We start from the raw sequence: 22662 nt of genomic DNA on the forward strand, positions 1-22662 counted from the left end.
GAGGTAAGAAATCATTTTAAGGAAGAAATACTACAAAAGTATTTACAGCATGAGTCTTCAATATACAACATGGCTCCATGCAGCTGTTCACTGAATGTATGTCAACTGGTTTACTTTAAAGAATAGTTCTTAAAGCCACAATTTAACAATAGAAGCAAGTTTAATCTCTACTGTTTGCCGCCTACCGTGAAAATCTTAAATCTCTGAGTTAAGCCCAGGAATTCAATGCAGCAAAGCATGGCAGAAAAAGGGTACCAGCTCTTATTTCTCTCATGCAATTTGCAAGTTTGCCTAAGAAGCTTTCTATAGTTGGCCCTGTCACACTTAATTTTTTCGAACTTTGTTGTGTGAATAATGTTTAGTGAATTAAAAGCCTTCTAAAAAAAAAAAAAACAACAAACAAAAAAGATCCCAAAAAATCAACAGAAGAAATATTTTCAAACAATGCCTATTTCCCACAAACATGACTAAAATGTGCTAGTCTAAGGATACCTGGACAAAAGCCAAAAGTCTGCAGTTAAACCAGTGTTCTCTTAACTGTGGGACGTGACCCCTGGCAGAAGAGTTGGGAGAAAAGACGAGGTGTTTGGGAAGGGGAGGGGGAATAAAAGCAATGCCAAGACAGGTGCACGAATGGTGATTGGGACTGGGAAGGAAGGAAGGAGGGTGCAAATGGTAAAGTTGTTTCTAGAGGGACCCAAGACAAATTAGTTTGAGCAGCACTGACTTGTGGTATAAACAATACATAGAATAACTCATATCTGAAATAATGGAGAAGTTAATGAAGCCTGCTATGCATGCTTACTGCTTAACATCCAAAGCTGAATTTTAGCTTATGCCTATCGGAGCACTTCTAAACTAACCTGTCTAGGAAACAATTAAACAATATATTTTCATTCATTTAATTGATTCTCCACTTAATGTGTAAACATGCAGAGCCATAAGTTGAGCGGGACAGTCTTTCTCTCCCAAAGACGTTCAAACAGAGTTAGAATACAATCAAGAAAAGGTTTTAAAAGGTGACAGAGAAGCAGGAGAGAACAATGGATATATATTATTTATATTACTATGTATATAAAATATATAGGTATGTTCTTTCATTCATTTTGCTTACCACATTAAGAAATGATGTGGCTTTCAGAGCAGAGAACATCAGGGAATAAAAGAAAACCAAGGAGAACAATACTTCAGAGCTACACAGCAAGTAGATTAATTGTATCTTTCAAGATTTCATGTGCATAAAGCTTTGCTGCTTCTTCTAAATCAGTATTTTTTAGACAGTCAGATCCCAAAAGAAATTTTTTTGCTTTAAAGTTGAGCGTATGCAGTGGCACCTGGAGAACAACTAAAGAATCTTATTTCCAAAATCATAAATGGTTCACTAATAATGTTCTGCTGCCAGATTCCTACTTTTCAAATTGGAAACTCCTAGCACGTGCTCTTTGTTTGCTCCCAGGTTTCATCCAAAGAAACAGAAAATCTGTAAAAGCAACAAGGATTGACTTTGTAGGTTCAGTTTTAAGCTTCAGACACAATTCACAATTATGACTATTTCAGAGTGTTGGGTTTTTTTTCTCTTTGTTTCTCAATCTAATGACAGAATGCACACAAAAACTCCCTAACAACTCTGAGGGAAACTGTCATCAAATGTGGATTAACTGCTTTATTCATAACTGTTCTACCTAAAAAATTCAAATCTGAAACTACTGCATTGTTGGAGATTTCCACTGCAAACAAACTTAGAGCAAGCAGACTGGAGATGCTTCATTTGTAGTACAGGGTGAGTTTATCCAATTTGTAACTTTGGAAAATGATAAGAACAGCTGCTTGCAAGGAAATCTTTAAAGCAGAACATCACATAAAGGCTGGAATGTGAAAAATTTGACATAGTACATCTATTTTGTTTTGTATGTATTCACACAATGTCTTTCCCCAGTCCTAATCCTTCTTCTATATTATTTGACAGTCACTGAAATTGTTTAAGAGCTTTGCAGTTGGAAAATATGAAATGCATATTCTTAGAAACTTAATTTAAATTCTTACTTATGTGAATGAAACGTACAGGCACAACTAAGGAAAGTATCACATGTTCACAGGAGCTGATGACTATAAAGAAAACTAATGCACATTGGTTTGTAGGACCAACATATAAATAGACCAAAATTTTGGTTCTAGAGGATATGGAGGCAAGGTAATTTAGCAATAACTTCACTTTACTGATTAGAGTGCCATAGAACTCATAAAACTTTTAAAGTAGATAGGATTTGGGACTGTTCCATCTTAATCCCTCCCTTTGAAGTAATGCAATTATTTTGGACATAAAAACCTATTCTTGGGGATTTAGCAACACACAACTGTAATCATCCATAAGATTTTAAAACTGAGAATTTGTAAGCAGTATGGTTCAATTCCAGGAACGATCAATTATCTGCTTGCCAAAATCCCATGTTCAGCTTTAAAGAATCTTTCACCACTCCCCCAGTAGTATTTTTAACACCCGACACAAAACTTGTTTTTGCAGGAGATGAAGTACAAAAACCCAACTTTCTTTAAAACGATACAGGCATCCCTTCCCAAAGTTACCATTCTTGTGAGCTGCAAAACTTTAAAAGGCTCAGAGAATGTAATGCTAGGACTTTAAATGTGATAGGCATCTACTCAGTAGCAATGCAAAGGTACCTTTGGCATTAAGTTCAATATCACGAGGGACATAAGAAGAAAAACATACCAAGATACATATACAGCCGTGTTATACAATGCCCTTATCAAAAGTGAAGGGCAGATGACTATAGTTTCAGAGCTAACTGGCATAATGACTGTATCGGACTTCTTTAATCTGGATGGGAAAAAACCCCCAAACAACAAACCAAAACCAGTAAAAAAGGAGGGACCATTATATCAAACACAATGACTAAAAATACTTTTTGCTTAGAAGTGAAAGTTCTCGTACATCAACTATGCTAATAAAATAAGTTACCTTTCTCTATAAATCTTCCCCTAGGAAGCAATCAAGAATTCCTCCCTTTCTTCTATTCACAAAGTTAATGACAAGCTGCATAAGCTGGCTTCCTGCAGAGTTAGAAACAAGTCTCAGTTATGCTGCCCTTCCTCCTAACTGTGTTAAAGACATAGGCTTTGGTTCCTCCACTGCTACACGTTCTTACTCCCAGCTCCCCTAGACAAGCATGCAGAGATTCTTACTGCTGAAGTATGCAATTTTAGGAAATAAATTTCTTCTCAGAGCCTCTGTCTAGTCCTGGTCCACAAAAATGAAAATTATTCCCACAGCTTAAGCAGTAATACAATCAGCAATGAGGATTAGAAGGTCCAGTGCTTACTATGTACTGATGATCCACATGGTTGAACTTGAGACACAGGCAGATACATTTGGTGGCTGCAGATTTAAAGCTTCAGCTGCCAGGGAATTTATACACTCCTGGTTACCCTCTATGGAGTACAGCAATCACAAATGCAGCCAAAAAAACTCCATTTGGAATGTGTCAGAAATATACACAAAGCTGCACAAACACTTCTGACCTACCTGAAGGATACTTGGAAGAAATAGCACTCAAATATTCCAACTATACTGGCCCCTCTCTACAAGCAAACTGGAGCTTCCCCACTTACAGCCATTTAAGTAGGAAAAGTTCTGCCAAATGATGATCAATGTCAGAAACTTGAACACAACACAATAAAAACCATACAAAACACAGCTTTCTGAGGACACATTCTAAAGATGAACTGCCAGTCTTGAATAATATTTACCTCTGAATTCATCTGATCACCAAGGCTGACTGTCTTCTCCTAGAGTTTTGATTTTCACACTCTGCAGATCCATATAGTTTGTCCCTAATTGTGCCACTCAACCTTCTTTTTACACAGACTAGTTTCTGCCATCAAGATTGTTGAGGATTTTCACAATGAAGAAAAGAGATGAAGACAGAACACATTCAAATACTCCTGTGTGCTCATCTCTCTCCAGTACTTGGATTGGAAAAGCATTACATATTGATAAATCTTACTGGTGGGGGGGGGGGGGGGGGGGGGGGGGAAGTGTGTGTTTTAAGTATATCTGTACTGGCAAACTCTTTAAGTATATCTGTACTGGCAAACTCTTTAGGCATTATGTGCTATCAAGTCCCATGAGGTTTTTCACTACTAAAAAAGGGAACCTATTTTAAAATAGACATTTAATGTTTGAAATAGTATTGAAACTCCAGTCTGACTGCATTCAGTTTCCACTAATAAAAGTCACACCCTATGGATATCACACTTTATAATACACTTGAACAAGTAAAACAGTTTAAGAGATGCATTTTTCCTACATATTTAATGTTAAGTGCTTTTGAAAGTAGGCCAAAGCAAAGGTTACACATTCTATCCATACAGTACATGGCTAGTTCATAACTGCCATTTTCATACTAATCAATACACTACTTGACATGAAATGCGGTATCTGCCAAAACACTGACACAACCTGTATCACAACCTGCTTGGGCTTTAAAATACTTCATTGCTGCCATTTGCTTAACTACTATTTAAGGTCTTGCAATACTTTCATTCTGAATCTTTTTCACAAAGGATTGCTCTTACCCAGTTCTTAGAACCTTGGAGCACTTTCTGTTCTTATATTATTGGTTAAAATTAGATTATCCAATTTAAAAAAAAATATGGTGAAGAAAATTTACATCTTTATAACATTTAGTTTTTCTGTCAAAACAGCTTTCTTTTGAATGATAAATTTACATAACTCACTAATCAATAATATGAAATCACACCTTGGGAAAAATAACAGGACCCTAAAACCAAACGCTCAATGTAGAAATGCAGGCTTGGCATATGGGTCTACTCTCTCATGACCAACTCTGACAAGATGCAGGAATGGTACAAAGTGCATTTAGCCTCAGGAAAAATACCATTGCTGTGCTGCTCCAAAGAAATTCCTCTGGTTTCCATACAAGCAGCACCAATAAGATCCAGACTCATTCCTCACTAAGTCCTCACAAGCTAAAGGAACCCGAAGAGAGGGTATCCTAAACTACAATTTCACATACCTCACTAAAATTGCCAGGAACAAAAAATCATTTTAGAATACTACATCAAACACATAAGCTGTTCAAGAGGGAAAAAAAAAAATCACCTAAGACATATTTTCTTACATAGCATTTCTATTGCGGTAACACCTGAAAGGTCAAGCTAGGCTAGGTGCCAGTATGCAAGAGACTGTAACTGATTATCACCATGGCATATTTTATAATGTCCAGTCATAGACCAGCATGTTCCTGTGGTGTTGCACATACCCATAAGGAGCGTGGTGACAATTCTAAAAGCCTTAAGACTGAAAAAAGATTCTTCATCTCACTTTCCTTCTCAGCTAATTCTGCGTGTACTGCCTTAGACATGAAGCACTGACCATTACAAAAAAACACAGAAAACACACAAACACGTTTTGCACTGTATTTTGAACAGAAGAATCATCTTGTGATTTCTCCCTGCTCAGAGACTTGGGAAACACAGATTCATTTCCTCCTTTATCCATACCCTATATCTACAACTTAGAGGAAGTACTTTAATACCTTTTGTGCCTTAGCTTCACATCTCCAAAATGGGATAACAGAATTTCCTTTCCTTCAGTTGTCTGTGAAATAATTTCAGATAGCAAAGTACTTAGAGCAAGGACTTCCATTTATACTGTGTACATATACATACCACTCAGGATAACGAGATGCAGATTTCAGGTCAGGTCCTTTCATGATGTTCATAGTAACTAATAAGTTTTAGAACAAATCCATAGTTTAAACTTTTCCCATCTTTAAACGGGGAGTGCTTTGTTTTTACATGCGGATTTAATTAATTATTTTTTTAGCCCACATCTCAGATAATAAAACTTTTCCAAATTACCTAAGTAACAAATCCTGACCCTATTAAGGCTTGTTTTTCAGCTTTGCAGGAAGGCAAAACAGGAAAAAAATCCTACACCTAAATAACTTACTTGATGCAGAGTTGACATACAGAAGCTAAGGCTTGCCTATAAAAAAAAAAAAAAATAGACACAGTTTTCCACATTATAATTTGTGGATTATTTGCCTGAGTTGTTTTGATTAGTAATAAGGTGTGAGGTTAAGTTATTGTAATAGTATAATCAGAATAACTGGTAATAAGTGCTGATATAAATTTGACAAGAATGATTTGAAACCAAAATTACAATCTTCTGAGGCTTACGGGAAGAAAAAAAAAAACAAATCCACTTACAAAGTTCATATGTAAAACATTTAAGGATGAACAAAGGTCACGTTTACAGTGGCAGTATGCTGAGCTTTCCCAAGCTGATGTTCAAGACACTACATTACAATCTGGCAGAAACAGGATGTCAAGTCAGGTAAAATAATCACCTGCTCTGATTTTAGTGACAGGGTATATTAACTTTTCTCTTGATTTTTAAGTAAATAGTTAGCTTTGTGTAATAATTTTACCATGATTGGACAGAAACCAATCAAGCAGATACAACAAGTATTATCTGAACCCTATTTAATTTCTGTCTGATCTGATGATCTTCATTACTCCAGTCCAGATCTTCCAAGACAGGGGACGCACCAAGTTCACTGTTGCCCGTGTTCTGTAAAATAACAAATAAAAAGCTTCGGAACTGATTTCTCTATTTACTGATTTCTAACCCATGTCACATGAAGGTATATTCAGTCCCGGAAGGAAAGCAACCATACTTTTATTATTTCCTTTTGAACTCTACCATGAATTCCTTTCTTCTTCCACCTCTTAGTTAAAACATAATATATATATATCTAATTAGTTAAAAAGGACTCAAAAATTGTCTATCAGATTTAGTGTTCACATGGCCATTACATGGTAATGTTTTCACCTCACATGACTTTCCTCAAAATAACACCAGATAAGCTGGTTTGCACTGAAAAAAAAGTTAAACTGACACCCATCTTTCAATAAATAGATTTTAGTCTCATATACCATTTGTAGAAAAAAAATTTTAAAAAAATCAACACTTCTGCCTCTGTAACATATCTTTTAAAGAAGGTTATAAAAGTTTGGGACCGATTGTATATTTCCACATACTAACACACAACGGTATGAAAACAAAAAATGGAATATTTCAGGATGTTAATACATGCTGAAGAGCAAAATGTAAAACATTTTTCCCCTCTGGTTATGATATCCCCTAGACAAACACATCCATTTAAAATGTGTAATTGCTTGAAATGCTTTAAATACTTTAAAATGTAGAGCTGCTCAACTACTACTCAACACACGAAAAATATACAGAAACTTCCATCTGACTGCTTGAAGTTTCCATTAATAAAGTTACAATCTGTGGATCTCACACTTCATAATACATTTGAAAAGGAGACAACTTGAAGAACTCCATTAAGCTGGAAGAACCTAATCACCACATAGGAGTTCACACTCTTAAAAAACCAACCAATTACAAATACAAAGCTCTGAGACTTTGAAGCAGGCTGGCCACCGTACAGTAACCCATCAAATTGCTGTTCAGTTGGCACATACAGATATTTACCTGACAATCTTTATCTTCATATATAATACTATACAGCAAAAAGAAATATTTGAAAAAGATTTTACTCTTCTTAAATAAAAAACTTCTATTGCATCGATATTCACAGTGATTTTTCTGAAATCAGACACTTTCGCCCTAGACCATAAGATTGAAGCGATTTGAAATGGAAATATTTCCTGTCCACTCACTGCCAGTTTCTGTTCCCAGAGTGATATAACAGATGACATCCAGTACAATAAATTCTTTTATTAACCATAAATTTGAGACCGCTTTAGGGATTTGAAGTGTTCAGTTTCATGCTGAAAAAATGTAATGTTATCCACAGACCATCAGCATGTGTAACAAAAACAGAGCCACAGGTTATGTGACTTTGATCAAATTATGAAAAAAAAAACTCTTTTGAATTTAAGAATACTAAAAAAAGTATTTGCAATAATTTTTAACCTTTTATTTTTATAGACCCATGCACACTAACTGATCTTTTTTCTGTGGTAAACAATCACTTTAACAAAAAAGTCTCTATACACAAAGTCAATACCATGAACAAGTTTCCTTTTAGCAGTCATCTTACTTAAGAAGCCAGAACTGCAACATAAGTTCTAAGAGCTTAAGCATTTACACACACAGATTAAAAAGTTAAATTGAACCTGTATTTCTCTCAAACTTTTACTTGACTTCCTTTTATCAAAGTTAAACTGAATATAGAAATAGCTAATCCTAAAACATTGAACAGGAAGATAAATACAATACAGAATATAAACCCCTTTCGGTTTAAACCTTCATCTCTTACAATAAAATTACATTATTGTGGTAAATTGAGAAGTAGATCCAAAGACCAGCAAGTTTCACTTCCGATGTAAATGATAACTTAGAACAGGACTACTACTTGGATTTGAATGTAAATATAAACACGGAAACAATTATTTTCTCTGTTGCAACAAAAACTAACCATATTGGGGCGGGGAGTGTGTATGCAGGAATCATATCTATAACTACAAGTCAACTTTCCACACACAAGCATGCAAATAAACTACTGGAGTTTACATATTGCTAACTTCCATGGTTCAATGGAATATAACTAACTAAACCATATATACTAAATGTAATGTGGCTACAGCGAACAATAGTCATCCATATCTATCAGCATTGTTAGATGATACCAGGTGTTATTCTGCCACTTATTTTGTGGCTTTGATTCCTACATTTACTGCCAGAATGTAATAAAAAAGAAAGTTCTGTCCTTGCAGCTCATTCTTTAGTGAGCTGAATGTCCCATTTTCAAACCTCTGCATGACATTTCACGGCTAGTGGTCCTTATTGAAAAAGAACGCCAAAAGTGAATGGCATGATTAGTGAATTACTCTTACAAATGCAACTATATGGAGAAACCTAAGCTATCCCAACTTGCATTATTCCTAACTAATGAATAAAAGATAAAGGCTTTGTTTCCATTGATGTTCTGAAGAGGCATGGAATAATAACTTTTCACCTGTTACGGGTCAGTCTAAGTTAGGTGTTTGCTTTGTCTTTTTGATTCTTATTTTAACTTTTTTTGTGGTTAACCTATTACTCCTGTCAGAGGGTAAACTAAGGCAATTATTAAGCACCACCAACATAATTTGCTGAAAAAAAATGTAAACTATAAAGCAAAGCTCTAACTGTTTTGGAATAGATCATGTTACTGATTCTTTGAAAAGTATCTTAGCTAAATATTTTGTATGATACAACAGAAAAAGCAAAACATTAAGATAGTCTTTTATAACAAAACCATCAGGCTATATATATATATGGCTCTTTCTTCTTTTGGGGCTTTTAATACATGCCTTTGAAGCATTATCAGGTGGCCTCAGACAAAACTGTGACACAGTAAATAAAATCAAAGCTTTTTATAATGGGGAATAATCCTTAACTGTACAATTAACTACTTAACAACTTAACTACACAAATTCGCTCATAGATACTGTACTAATAGGAGATGCCGTCTTCAGAGCAAGATAAGAAATAGAGAGAGTTATATAAGACCTAGTGGGTCATTCTGTAATTCTAGTGGTAATCTGCCCAAATTCCATTCAAAATCTCTAGGCTATATGGCGAGGTCCCCCCCTCAGGTTGCAAATGAATACACTACTCTTCATTTCCTGGCAGGAAGGGTCGTATAGCCTTACCACGCACTCTGTATTCCACCACAGAGTTGGCTGCATTTCAACAAATGCTGAAGTGATTTCTGAAACATTATCGTTTGCTTGCTTGTGAAAAATTTTCACTGTTTAAAAAATGTTCACAGGAAAAATCTTGGATAATTTAGACTTTAAAGTTTCATATATGCTCAGTAGACTAACCTCAAACTCTTTTGATGAGATAATTTAGATACCTTTAGAAGACTAACACACCTCAAGGGTGGGAATTTTAAAAGAATCTGAATAGTTACATGGAACATTGACTTAATCACAAAATTAGCTTAGGGATTTCCTAACTCCTCTGTCCAGTCCTTGGCTCTTCCTTCATACTCTAAGTTCACCACTTCTGAACATATACTTAACATAACTGCATGGGGACTTCATTTTATCCATGTCATTGAAATGACCCCAGTTGTAAAAAGAAAAAGAAAACAAACAAAAGGATACTTTTAAACTGTTTTAATGATGTAATTTACAATGCAGCTCACAGACAGGTGCATTAAAACAGGTGGGGAGGGAAGGGCAAATGGCAACACCAAAGTGGCAGGAAGCAGATGGGAGTGAAAATTTCACTAACCAGCTTCACTGCTGAGTCAATATAAAATGTAACTACACCCCGAGCCACAAAAGAGAACAAATCCCATTGAAAGTTAATAGGAGTTAGGGCACTCCATTCTTTTTCAGAATCCCACTCCAAGCTTCGAAGAATCTGCTCACACTTACAGGGTGAAGCTTAAATCGCCCATTTATACCCCATATCTCTAAGACTTCAAGGGGAAGCCCAGCACAAGCTTGAAAACTTTGCTGAAAAGGTTTGCAATTCAGCAACGCCCCCTTCCCACACCATATTTAAAGCTCATCCAGACAGAGCAGTCTTTATACTCAGAGTAAATTGCACAACTTACCGGTTCCAACTTCCATCCTCATTTCGTTACTACTGCCTATAATGAGGGGCAAGCCCAGACAGGGAGATAACATTGATCCCCATAGAAATTGGAGGAATATAAAGCAGTGCATGCAGGCTTTACAAGGGCTTTCAGACAAGATACAGACTGGCACCTGAATAGCTCAGACAGGGGAAAGGGATGGAATTCTTCATTGTCTGGGCAGCTAACCAAAGTTACCCTGGTACATTTTAAAAAAAAAAAAAAAATCTATCCCTAAAGGCGTGTTTGTAAAGGAAGTTATTGCTATGTGATAAACTAAGATGTAACTTTACAGTGTACTACCCACTCTACGACAACACACAATCAGGGTTGTTCCAGGACACACCTACGCAACACTGAGATTGAAGATAGCTATTATCAAGAAAGCCTGAGCATCAGAAATTGCCATGCTAGCAGACTGCTCTGCTTTGCGTCAGCCAGGAACACAAGTATGATGCCCCACTAACACAGCTAACCTGCTCCTGGTATTCAGCTAGGTTGTTCTGAGTTAGTTCGGCTGTCTGGAGCACTGCCCTGTGCTGAGAAGATGCGCCCAAAAACCCTCCACATGGGACGTTACTGTAGAAGTGAACGGAACTTGTGTCCTGCTTCAGTGGGGGGTAATATTCCCATATACACAAAGAAGCAGCCAGAGAAGAGGCTGTTCTCCAAGCATGAAAAGCACCCGGCTTTTGCACTGAAGTCCGTCATAGCTGTTCAGGGCTAGGTAATCACAAAGCATCATGCCACTCGAGATATAAAAGACAAAGTCCCATCAAAACTTTAACAGGTAGGATTTTAGCTCTTTAAACAAAACCCCCACAAACAACAGAAACAAAACCCCCCAACAAACCCCTTCGGATTCTATGTTTAAAAGGAAAACAGATAGGGGTGGTGTTTCTACAAGTAGATGACAAATAGAGGCCCATATACAGTTTAAATCATTGTATAAAATAAAAAGATAATGTGACTATTAAAAGTCTCTAAAGTTGTATTTTTTTAATGCTTTCTAATTCCAGGCCAGTCACACCTGGAATACATGTGTTTAACGGAGCAGCTGATAGCTTCTAGTTTTAACAATTTAGAAAATTTACTGTTTGGACGTAAACATTCTCATACTATGCCTTTCTACTAGCTAAACTAAATTCATACATAATTTTAACCTGCAATATTTTTAAAAAATTAAATCATTCTCTTCTAGCCTGTAAAATTAAAATTATAAGAGGGGACCTTTACAAATCAGATTACTCTTTGGAACTTTATGCAAATAGATGAAACTGAACTTCACCACGGACATGCAAACTACAAAAAAATTCCTTTTATGAATCCCAGAATCTAACCCAATAGCTTGTTTTAATCTTGGAATTCTACAATTTTAAAGGAAAATATTAGAAACATATATAAGTATTTTTTACGTTATAAATACAAAACTCAAGAAAATAAGTTTATTTTATAAAGGTAGGGTGTATTTTAAGTGTCAATATTATGAGTTTGGGATTCCCATGGAAGACTAAAATCCTCCACTTGAAAATACAAAGCAAAATTAATTAGAAAACAGTTTGAGTGAAAAGTATTCTTGCAAAGAGTTCTTAGAACGGATCACCTTGAATGCGTTTGATGCTGAGGAGACGCCATAACTTTTCTTCACACAAAAGCAGTCATCAACAGAGCACAACCAGATGTTAAGTTTTCTTTTCTTAGTTTCTGTAAACCTCTGTGACCTCCCTCAAATTAAAAAAGGGAATAGCATTTTTAAAGCCACAGGAGCTATCATTAGTGAAGCATTCTAAGGATTTTCATTAATTCATAGCCAGCCAACCAGGAATTTTCCCACAGCCGTATACAAAAAAAGTCAGGGAAGTCACTGATTGCTTGGTTGGATTTGAATGTAGTCAGAAGTAAGATCAGAAATATCTAGTCCCTCCCACTGATATAAGAGTGAAGAACATAGGGAAGGTCAGAAATTAAAATCCATGTCTGCCCACCAACCACGAGGAAAATCCAGCACTGCCATATTACAGTGGGTATAGAAAGTTATTGCATACAATTTTGTAGGGCAAGAGAATCAGATAGACAGAAATCCATTATTTAGAAACCTTTACGCACAGAACGTGGTTCCAAGCAGAACTGCATGCCTATTATCTCCTCCACATAGCAGCCTCAAGACTTAGATGTTGTCTAGTTGTTAGTCTAATACCCACAGTTTGTAGCAACCTACGGCCTGATACACACATTTAGTTGGGGCCCTTTGAACTCTGCACGGTCCTCATTTGTCCCTTACAGCTTCTGTCAACTCAGGATTCCAGCACAGACAGAGCTTGTATTTTCAACGTTAGATCATCAGAATACAAAGGTTTCAGAAACCAGAACACATTTCATCAGCACTTCCCTTGGAGACATTACAATGATCTCTGCATTACTGCGACACGTTATGCTCTGTACAACATTTGTAAAGGAAAAAGGCAGGTACAGACTCAAAGACTGCTGGCTTGCAGACTCCATGCTGCTAACAAGGAGACTCTCTCAACAGAGGTCACCATTTCACAGCCACCTCTGCACACTGTCAGATCACCAAGTGGTACAAATTTGATTCAGATCAGTCATGGGCACACAACTTTAATTCTGTTGAATTAACCAGAACATACATTTCAGAGTTTATGCTTTCAGGTTTGCAAGAAGTGATATGATACCTGATCTAGCATGAAATCTCCTAGGACAAAGCTACCTCTCACATTTGTTTGAGCACGTTAGAATAAGCAACAAGAGTGATGTGCCCCAAACCCAGATTTACCGTCTTGCTGAATAACAGCCCGAGATCAGATCCATAAGAAAAATAAAGGATGCTGATACACCATAACATGCATTTAACAGATTGCTATGACACATTCCGTATGTTCAGTATGGAATGTACTACTGATAGATTTTGACACTGCATTGAAAACGTTGCTCACTTGTCTTGTAGCCAGCATCAATGTGTTTTTCATGCAACAGGTAAGCCATCGGTCTTTTTCTTCCTACCTGCCCTAGAAGTGCATGGCCCTCTCCCAAAAGATCTTGATGGCTATTCAGAGGTACAGTGTCCTAACAGTGAAACGAAAGAGAAAGGATTCTTTGGACATCTAATAGAAAGCAATCCCTAGCCCTTACACATTCTGCATCATGCACACCTACAGGTTGATACTGAAATTAATCTTCTTGTACTCTTTACTTCATACCTACATAAACATATTCAAAAGGTTTTGCTAGCCACAATTCCAGCCCTGATTACTGACAACATACTAGGAAAAGGATTTCCCACTTAACTCTTAACATGGTTATTATAGATTAAGGAACTCATCTAGGGTCAGTAATGGATTATTTAACACAGGCGGAAGGAGGAACAGTGGAGTTTAACGTACTGGATAGCTCTGGCAGGAGCAGACAACTACCTTTTTAAGCCAACAGAAGAAATAGAGGGGGCATAAAAAGTACAGAAACAGCCATTTAATATGTGTTCTTTACTAGAATCTAACACAGCATTTTGAGTTTCAAATGTGTGAAAAATCTTCATCAACAGCCAAGAGATGAGGAAAAAATATGGGCGACCACTGAACAGGATACCAAATTAGGATGCAGATACTTCCTAGCCACAGAATTCGCTTCCTTTTGCTATCCCCTTACTACCTAAATGATGCACCAAGAACAGAGTCCAAGAGGCAGTGTTGTTCTGGCATACCCATGGGACTTTTGCGCCATTATCAGCACAAGGAATAATAAAACAGGATGTCTGGAACAATTCTTCAAAGCCAATAGGGATATAACACTGTAACAGCCTTCAAGTGAGACAGAATTCCAAAGAATACAATATATCCTGAAATATGTACTGATGCTTGCTAAATCTCTAATCCAAGCTTTAATTATTTTTAATAATCAAATCAGACTTTGAGAGAACAAATCCCTACCTGCACACTTAATCTCCCTTGCACTCCTGTAGTCCATCCATGCAGTGGTGAGGTGACAGGAGAATCAAAACAATGATGTGACTTGTACATGTGGCTTTGTGTACTACCGCTTACACTATCTTTTAAAACATTATCATCAACATGAAACCTTTTTGCTAATCTGCAACTTCCCCTATCTTGGTCTGGAATCTGCTTATGTAAAGTTTCCTCAGAGGGTTATTTAAAGTTGTTGTTGTTTGTTGGTTGGGTGGGGTTTTTTCCTAAAAAATAAAATAAATCTTTTAAATTTGTTCTTAGAACATGCTCTAGTTGACCTGTCCAGGTGACTTGTTCTAGAAGTTATTCCAGAATCATCAGCTGCACCTCATCTTGTTCTGGTTTTACCATGACAGGCTCCTCTGGTGCTGTTTCCATCTCTTCTGCCTCCAACTCTTTGATGACTATACTTTGGGCAGGGATGAGAATTTAGTCAGACCCTGCACAGGTATGACTGACAGTTAGTGCTGGACTGGCAGCTGCTCTAACTTGCTTCATCATAATCGTTTCACTTTTTAGTGCCCTTTCTGCTAGATGGGCTCTAGCTAAACTGACTTCCAACAATTTCTGTAAGGTACTGCTAAATCACAGTAAGTTTCTTTCCTCAGAATCATGTTCTTCCTTGCAGTCACACCATAAATTAATCAGAAGCCCACTGCTATTCTTCAGTCAAAAAACAGTGTATTAGGACAGTATCTCCTAGGGGTATTTGACTGATACTACCAAACAGAACAGGCCCCATGAACAGAGGGTTAACACACCAGGTATCAGCCAGCCTTCTGAATGCTGGTGGCAAACAAGGCAATTTGTAAGACAGAAAGCAGAGATCCATTGAAAGCTGGTGTTACTAGAAGACTTAGCAAAAACTCAAACACTGATACAGTCATCAGCTGCATCTTCGCTGTAAAGTAAGTTACTCCAAGCCCTGCTCAAAAACAAACCTCAGGCCCATATCTATACACATGGCCAACCAAGACTGTGTTCAAAGTGTTTTTAAGCCAGATGTAAAAACACTGCTGATAGGCTAAAACCAAAAAAAGTTAAGAACCTGCAGTTATAAAGTATTTATGAATTTCAGAAAATATAGTATTAAAAACTGATATATTAGAAGTATGTTTACTGACAGTTTTCTGAGTTTTCGTGGCAAACAAGAAGTAACTTACAATATAGAACACTTGAAATATGGATACCCAGAGAAAACTGGACAGGAACTAAAGTTTATTAAGAAACATTTCTTAATTGAACTTTCCTCTGTTCCTTAATATTTGTCTACACAGTTTAATTCCCTTCCAAAAATTACACCTGCTTGTTTTACACCAGTAGACCCATTTGATAAGGGGCATCTTCTCCAATCCACAGAGGTCACCAGTACTTGTTTTATAAACCCAGAAATTGTGTCTTAGATATGATCGTTAAAGTAAAATCTATCATGTAAAGCATGTTAAAATACACATTTATATCCTGGCTTGGCTGGCAGAATTTTGGATCATCAAAGTGATAATATATATATGTTTCTGTTAAATAAATATTGCAGTACAACTACAGAACTGAGTCTATCCATTACTGGCCTACGTCTGTATTTGCTACGTTATTCAGTATATATCTGGTTAAAGTCTCTATGGGAAAATCATGTAGAAATTTTGAGTGTCAAGATGGATGCCTCCTATTGAAAAGAGCTAGAAAAGACAAATAGCTGGACAATGTAACAACTGTAAAATACTATATGCATAAATGGACAAAATCTTTTTTCGAGTTTGCACTTAAATTTTGATCATTAGAGTCTCACATTACCATGAACTAAAAATAAGTACTTAATAAGTACTGATGTAGCCACAGTCCCTTATTTTAAGTTACTGTAACTTGTACTTCCATAAAATAATTTTTCATAATTAATATTGGGAGAAGGATATAACAAATAAACATCCACGTATTTGATATAACTTTTATGTTTTTTTCCAGGTGTGATGTCTTTATGCATAATGTTTATTTTTAAACTTAAAAACAACACATGGTATAGAAACATTAGCACTAACCTTAAATTTCAGGAAAAAAAGTATTTCAAATACACTTCATTATACTTGTAGCAGTATATATAAAAACAAAGCAACGTACTTTAAATATAAAAACAATATTTTTACTTTTGAAAATTAAAAATGGTATTCAAGCTTAACAGTTCTCCAGTAATACTTCACACTCCTCTTACCTTGTTTGCTTCTAAAAACAGGCTAAATTTATGGGTAAAATTCAGCCTTTGAGCAGAATTAAGCAGGCAAGTTCACATCAAAGCTTTGTTTCATCATCTTTAGACTGATCTGTTGGAAAAGACAGCTGGTCCTTATTAAACACCGTTTTAATGTTGCAGTTTTAATTAAGTAACATCCATGTTATATTAACATTATCAAATAATTAATTAAAGAAAAGCTAGTATCGTCTAATCATGATTGCTTAACATCTTCTCACCAGTGGACTATAAAGTATTAATCTATTAAAGCAGAACTTGTTCTTAAATAAGTGTCTCAAGATTTTAAATTAAGTCCGATACAGTAGTTACTACGCTTCTGCTTACTCAAAAGCAGATTTTGGGAAGGAGACAGACAGGGAGTCGAGTTCGGCATCTAAACTAAGGGACATGGTCTAGAGAGGAAATTAATCAAATCTGTAACAGTCCTAAGAGACTTCAGCTGCAGAAATCTTGTCAGGTCAACAGCTTATGGATTAGCATCATATTCAAACTTCCTAATTTCACACCAACATACAAGGAGATATACATTTTTGTTGTTAACACTTAGAGTTAGTTTCAATTACAGGCTTGTTCATAAGCAGATTTATGTTTCCATAATTTTGTTCTCTAGGTTGTGTGCTTGAATGCTCATTCTGAAAACACAGCATTTAATCTGTATAGCCTCAGAGTTCCTAAAGAAACATTCATCTGCTTATTTAAACATTAATATACTTAGGCTACTTTGTGCATTTTTAAATTAACCTAAATAGGCAGACTGTCACCAATACTTCTTGACACCAGAGTAAAAATGGGGTCACATTCTCTGCTACACTACTTGATAAATGAAACTCAAAAAAACCAAACCTCCACAAAACAAACCCAACCCTGGAGTGATCTTGAAGCCAAATTCTAAGCTAAACAAAAGTAATACAGATGCCTACCTGCATGACTGACCATGCCTGCAAAGCCTTGCACTCAACATGTTGCATTATGTCTAATCAGAGAAATGCACTAAGCTTGAAATGACACATCTAATCAATTCTAAAATGCTATCACATTGTTCTATATGCCAGTGGAGAGAAATCTATTGATTCTAAAAATTCAGAAAAAAAGGAGGACACAGAACTCCTGGCATCTGGTCTGCAGAGCTTTCAACTCTGGAACTGTCTATAGATTAAAGAACCCCCTGATGGCAAATGTTAACACCTTCCACCACGCTTCATCTCAGGTCTGTCTTCTGCCCAATAACCTTAAAAATTTTTAAATGCCTTGCAAGAGAAAATCCAATTTTTTAACTGTTGGAAAATAATAAGGAATAAAGAGAGGAATTTAAACTCCAGTAAATTATTTCTTACAATTTTACAAGATATTCTTCCTCCTAAATAAAGTTCCCAAAACATGTATTATCTGGGAAAATTATTTCAGTATGACTTAGCTCTGCGCTTAGAAAAATCCTAGCTGTACAGAAGAATGAGCGTGTGTTGGGAGGGATGCTTCAGGAGATAAATGTAGGCATGTAACAGCATGAGCCTAAAGAATAATGAGACAGGCAGAGCTCCTGATAGTGGGATGGTAGGAAATTAGGATCTTCAGAGTCTGCTATGAAAGAGAAAAGGAAATAGAAAGCTCCTTAAATAAAGAGCGCAGAAGATGACAGAGGGAGTTTCAGGGGAGAATGCACGGGAACAGAGACCTCTAGTATATCTGCTAAGTTTTGTTTAGCAGAGCAAAGGAAGGTACAACTCTCTGCTAACAAGGGGAGAGGGGGAAGAGGCCTGCTAAAATGCTGTATTATTTATTCTTTCTCATCATACAGTCTTATTAATTTTAAGCTTTATACTGCACAGAGTTCAGTGCCAGGAACTTCAGAGGAATTAAACATGAAAAAAATTACTCATGTGTGTAGTCCCATTAGAATCTACAAAACAACTTGAGAGTAAAGTTGCTCATGTGTTTAACACCGAATAAATGAATCTGAAATACATTCAAATCACCATCAGAGCCCAAGTCTGTCTTCTCTGTACACCTCATGGCTTGTTTATAGGATGAAAAAAATTCAGAGACTACTTTTCCAGAATAGCTCCCCATGTGGACATACTTATTCTAGATTAAAAGAGGCCCTTCCCCGATTTATTTTTTCTGGATGAAGGTATGTATATGATGTAGTAAGACCGTCCATATGGAAAGACTATCCATATGGAAAGCTACTTTGCAATACTATTCTGCTTTAAGCAAATGTTCTACCTTAATCTGAAATAACATTAACTGTAGGAATACCTCAAAATTTCTGTTAAACATCAATGAAAGAAATCCTAGACTTAGCAAAGTCAATCCAAATTCTAAAATCCTGGATCCATTGAAATCACTGATAATTCTTAACAACAGTAACGTTAAGTTGCTTGTCCTGACATTAACTGCTTTCCTGCTGCAGATATATGTTGAGCTTGCAAGACAAATGCCAAAGTATTACTAGAGAAGGTGGTTAATACAAGCACATATTTTGTGATGGAAGTTGTAGGGAAAAAAAAAAAAAAAAAATCACATTTGAAGACTTTAGTTTTGAAAACATTAAAACATTAGCTATTAAGAATAATTTCAGGAGCTACAAATCAAAACATCAAATACTTCCTCATCACATTCTTTTAACCATAGTCCAGTAATATGCTCTCATCAAGTCAAGCATTTGCTGCCACAAAATATGGAGGAAACTTAAAATGGTATTTTGTAGAGTGAAAAGAAAGTGAGCATTACTTGTATAAATGTAGTAAGATGCAATGCAGTTTTTCAGAAACTAACAATAAAAAACATTCATTGGAGGTGGGAAGCGCACCACGCATTCAGTTTTAGCAGAGGAAAATATCCAACGTGTGTGTGTATCTGAATGTACAAACACCCAGCTTTCCACATTTTATTTCTCCTTAGATTAAACAAGTATTAAAAGTTAACAGGTATTTTTCTAGATTGTTTGTTTATGCCATTGAGAATTACCTCAATTCAACTGCTTCATTTAATGCATACTAGACATTTTTACTTTCTTTATATAGAATGTTAAGATTTATTCATGCCCTTAGCATACATTAATTACACACTACGTATGAATAACCTGCAATAGGAATATCTATTTGAATAGGATACAATTACTTCAGGGCTTGTGTCTTTTCAATCAGTCAGTGTCCCTGCAGTGTTTAGAGTGGCAGAGGGGAAGTGGCCTGTGGTTAAACAGAGGAAATACCAAGGAATTTTAATAGAGCAAATAGTCTCTTTACTTCCTACAGGGTACTACTTCAAAGGCAACCCTGCTCCAGAGCAGACAATGTGTTAGAGGGGCCATCAGTCATTTAAGAGTATGTCAAGTCTACTCAAAACTTACATGCAGACCAAGATAAATACCACATAACTGAGACAATGGGTACCATCCTGCAGTCATTACTCTAATAAATGCTGCCCTGCCTGGATTACGTAGACAGTCATAAGCAAGATTAGTATTACAAAACCAGACTAGGAAATTATAACTAAACAATCTGACAAGATATCTAATAAATTGGCTAGGCAAGTTTGAACTTGAAGCTGAAAATATAATAAAACCAGAAACTAGTACAAATATTTAATAAGCTAAAATGTTGCATTTGTTTTGAGCAATAAAGACAAAGGGGATTTTATGCTAATTGAAGAGAGTGTAATTTTTACTGATCAAAAAGCCAGTCAAAATAATTGTATTAGAAGAATGATGTTGTGGTACATTCAGGTTTAATACACACAATGACAATTATGTAAGCAAAAATAAATCCAATACAAACTACATCTGCATATTTCTATAAATGTCAAAATACACTAATCAAGTGTTATGACTTTTAATAGTGATAATTTACTCAACAGTTGATGCAAAACTTGACAGAAATACACACAGTGGTCGTCACAAGCATGTGGAGTATCCTGCCTATGTCTAGCGAAACATACAATAGACATACTGAGCCAAAACATTTTATTCCTAATTCTAAGTTAAAAAGACTTAATAGTGGAATTTAGACATTCAACAGTTCCATCCAACACAAAGATTTAGGTCTTAAGCTCTATCAGGGTTTTAAGTCTGTTTTTCCACACTCTTCTCTTACACATTTTCCAAGGCTTTCGCCTTTCTAAACTATGCCCTACAAACTTCTGAACTGTGTGTTGCAGTAACGTTCTCAAAGGATCTGATCTGAAACCAAGAAAATGCTTAGTGACAGTCTAACAAAAAGGAAAAGCAATGAAAGTCAGTTGTGTTCCCTCCGGTGTTCCTGGATCACCACGCTTCACCTAAATTCGTAACTAGACATCAGGAGAAAGGAAAAACCAAAACAAAACGCACAACTCAAAAGTTATTTAAAAATAGCAAAAAGGGAAGAAAAGTCTGACAGCAAAACACACCAGAAACAGGACCAAAAGGCAAAGACCAGTAACAAAATGTTTATCACCTTCCTCTCCCCTTCCCCCTCCCGTAAATTTCCTACATCCTCTGTATAATGATCAGGCCTAAAGCTAAAACCCCAAGCCGGCCTAGAATCATTAAAATAACAAAGCCCAAGTGATCGCTTTTATCCTTCTCGCAGCGCAGGTCGACTTAAGGGGAGAGCGCTGGCGGTAAAAGACCTGTTGAGTGACTTCTTCACACTCGCTGGTTACAAGATGCCTCCCTCCCCCAGGCGAGAAACCAATAAATATCCCTTCCCGGCAAATGCCACCCTCTCTCCCGGCCGCAAATTAACTACCAGATGCAGAGCCCTGGAGCAGCTTTATTAGTTGCAGAAGACGTTTTTCCCCTCAATGGCAGCCCGCTCCCTCCTTGCACACCCGGGGAAGCGCCCATCCCACCTGTAGTGCTCCCACGGCCACTCGCCCACGGGACAGTGCCCGAGACCCGAACTTGGGGAACTCTCAGCATCTTCCCTCAAACACTGCAGTTTGGGGGGGGGTAAAACCAAAACAAAACAAAAGAAACCCCACCACCACTCCACGAACACGCCTGCCTGCGAGGGGAACCGAGCAGCAGTGCTTCGCTCTACTCACCCTCCCTCCGCAAGCATCGGCCGCTGCCCCCTTCCTGCCACTGGCTCCTCCAGCGGCCCCAGCGAGCCGGTGATCACCGAAACAGGCGACGAGGGTGAAGAGGAAGGAGCTGAGCTTCAGCCCAGGTGCCATGGTCTGCAGCAACCCCGGCAGCGCCCGGAGAGCGCAGGCAGCCCAGCGGCCCCGGGGGCGGAGGGCTGCTGCTGCCGCTGCCGCCTCTGTGTGCATGCGCACCGCCGGCCCGGGGGCGGGGGGCTCCTCCTCGACCGGGCCCGCGCCTGTGACCGGGCACAGGGCTCGGCCCCGTCGCCCCCCGCGCCGCTGGCAGAGCCCCGGGCGGGGGGGGGCCTCTCTGGGCCGCGGAGACTCGGCAGCCCTTGCAAGTAACAACAATGGGAATTAGCCGGGCACGCTCCTGCCGCTCTCTCCACGTGTGCACCTTTCCCCAGGAGCGCTCCGTACGCGGGGCCTCCCCGCTCCGCAGGGACAACAGCGGGTTTGTGCTGCTTTCCTGAAAAATAGCGGGGTTCAGCCAGTACCTGATCGTCTTTCCCGATCTGTTATACACGGTGCCATACCATATTGATGCTCCATTTACTACACTGGATACAGTTCACAGTAACCTATGGGTTTGGGTTGGGTTTTTTCCCGCAGAATCAAGGAAGGATAGGTGCCGCTTTACTGATCTTCATGAAACCACAGCAGTGCAGTCCCAGTACTTTGCAAGATCAGGGCCACAGGCCAAAAATCAATCATAGGTCTTTAACAA

General features: G+C 37.5%; 1 protein-coding gene across 1 annotated transcript in view; it reads right to left on the reverse strand.

Moving 5' to 3' along the window:
• Positions 1-22251, reverse strand: part of IL17RD (interleukin 17 receptor D) — a 51078-nt gene extending 28827 nt beyond the window's left edge. The window contains exon 1 of the mRNA XM_075762023.1: positions 21894-22251. Coding sequence (XP_075618138.1) covers positions 21894-22121 — 228 coding nt within the window. The 5' untranslated portion in view covers positions 22122-22251. The remainder of the gene's footprint in view (positions 1-21893) is intronic.
• Between the last annotated feature and the right edge of the window lie 411 nt (positions 22252-22662).

Source organism: Balearica regulorum, chromosome 10 (assembly GCF_011004875.1).
Source record: "Balearica regulorum gibbericeps isolate bBalReg1 chromosome 10, bBalReg1.pri, whole genome shotgun sequence".
NCBI lineage: Eukaryota > Metazoa > Chordata > Aves > Gruiformes > Gruidae > Balearica > Balearica regulorum.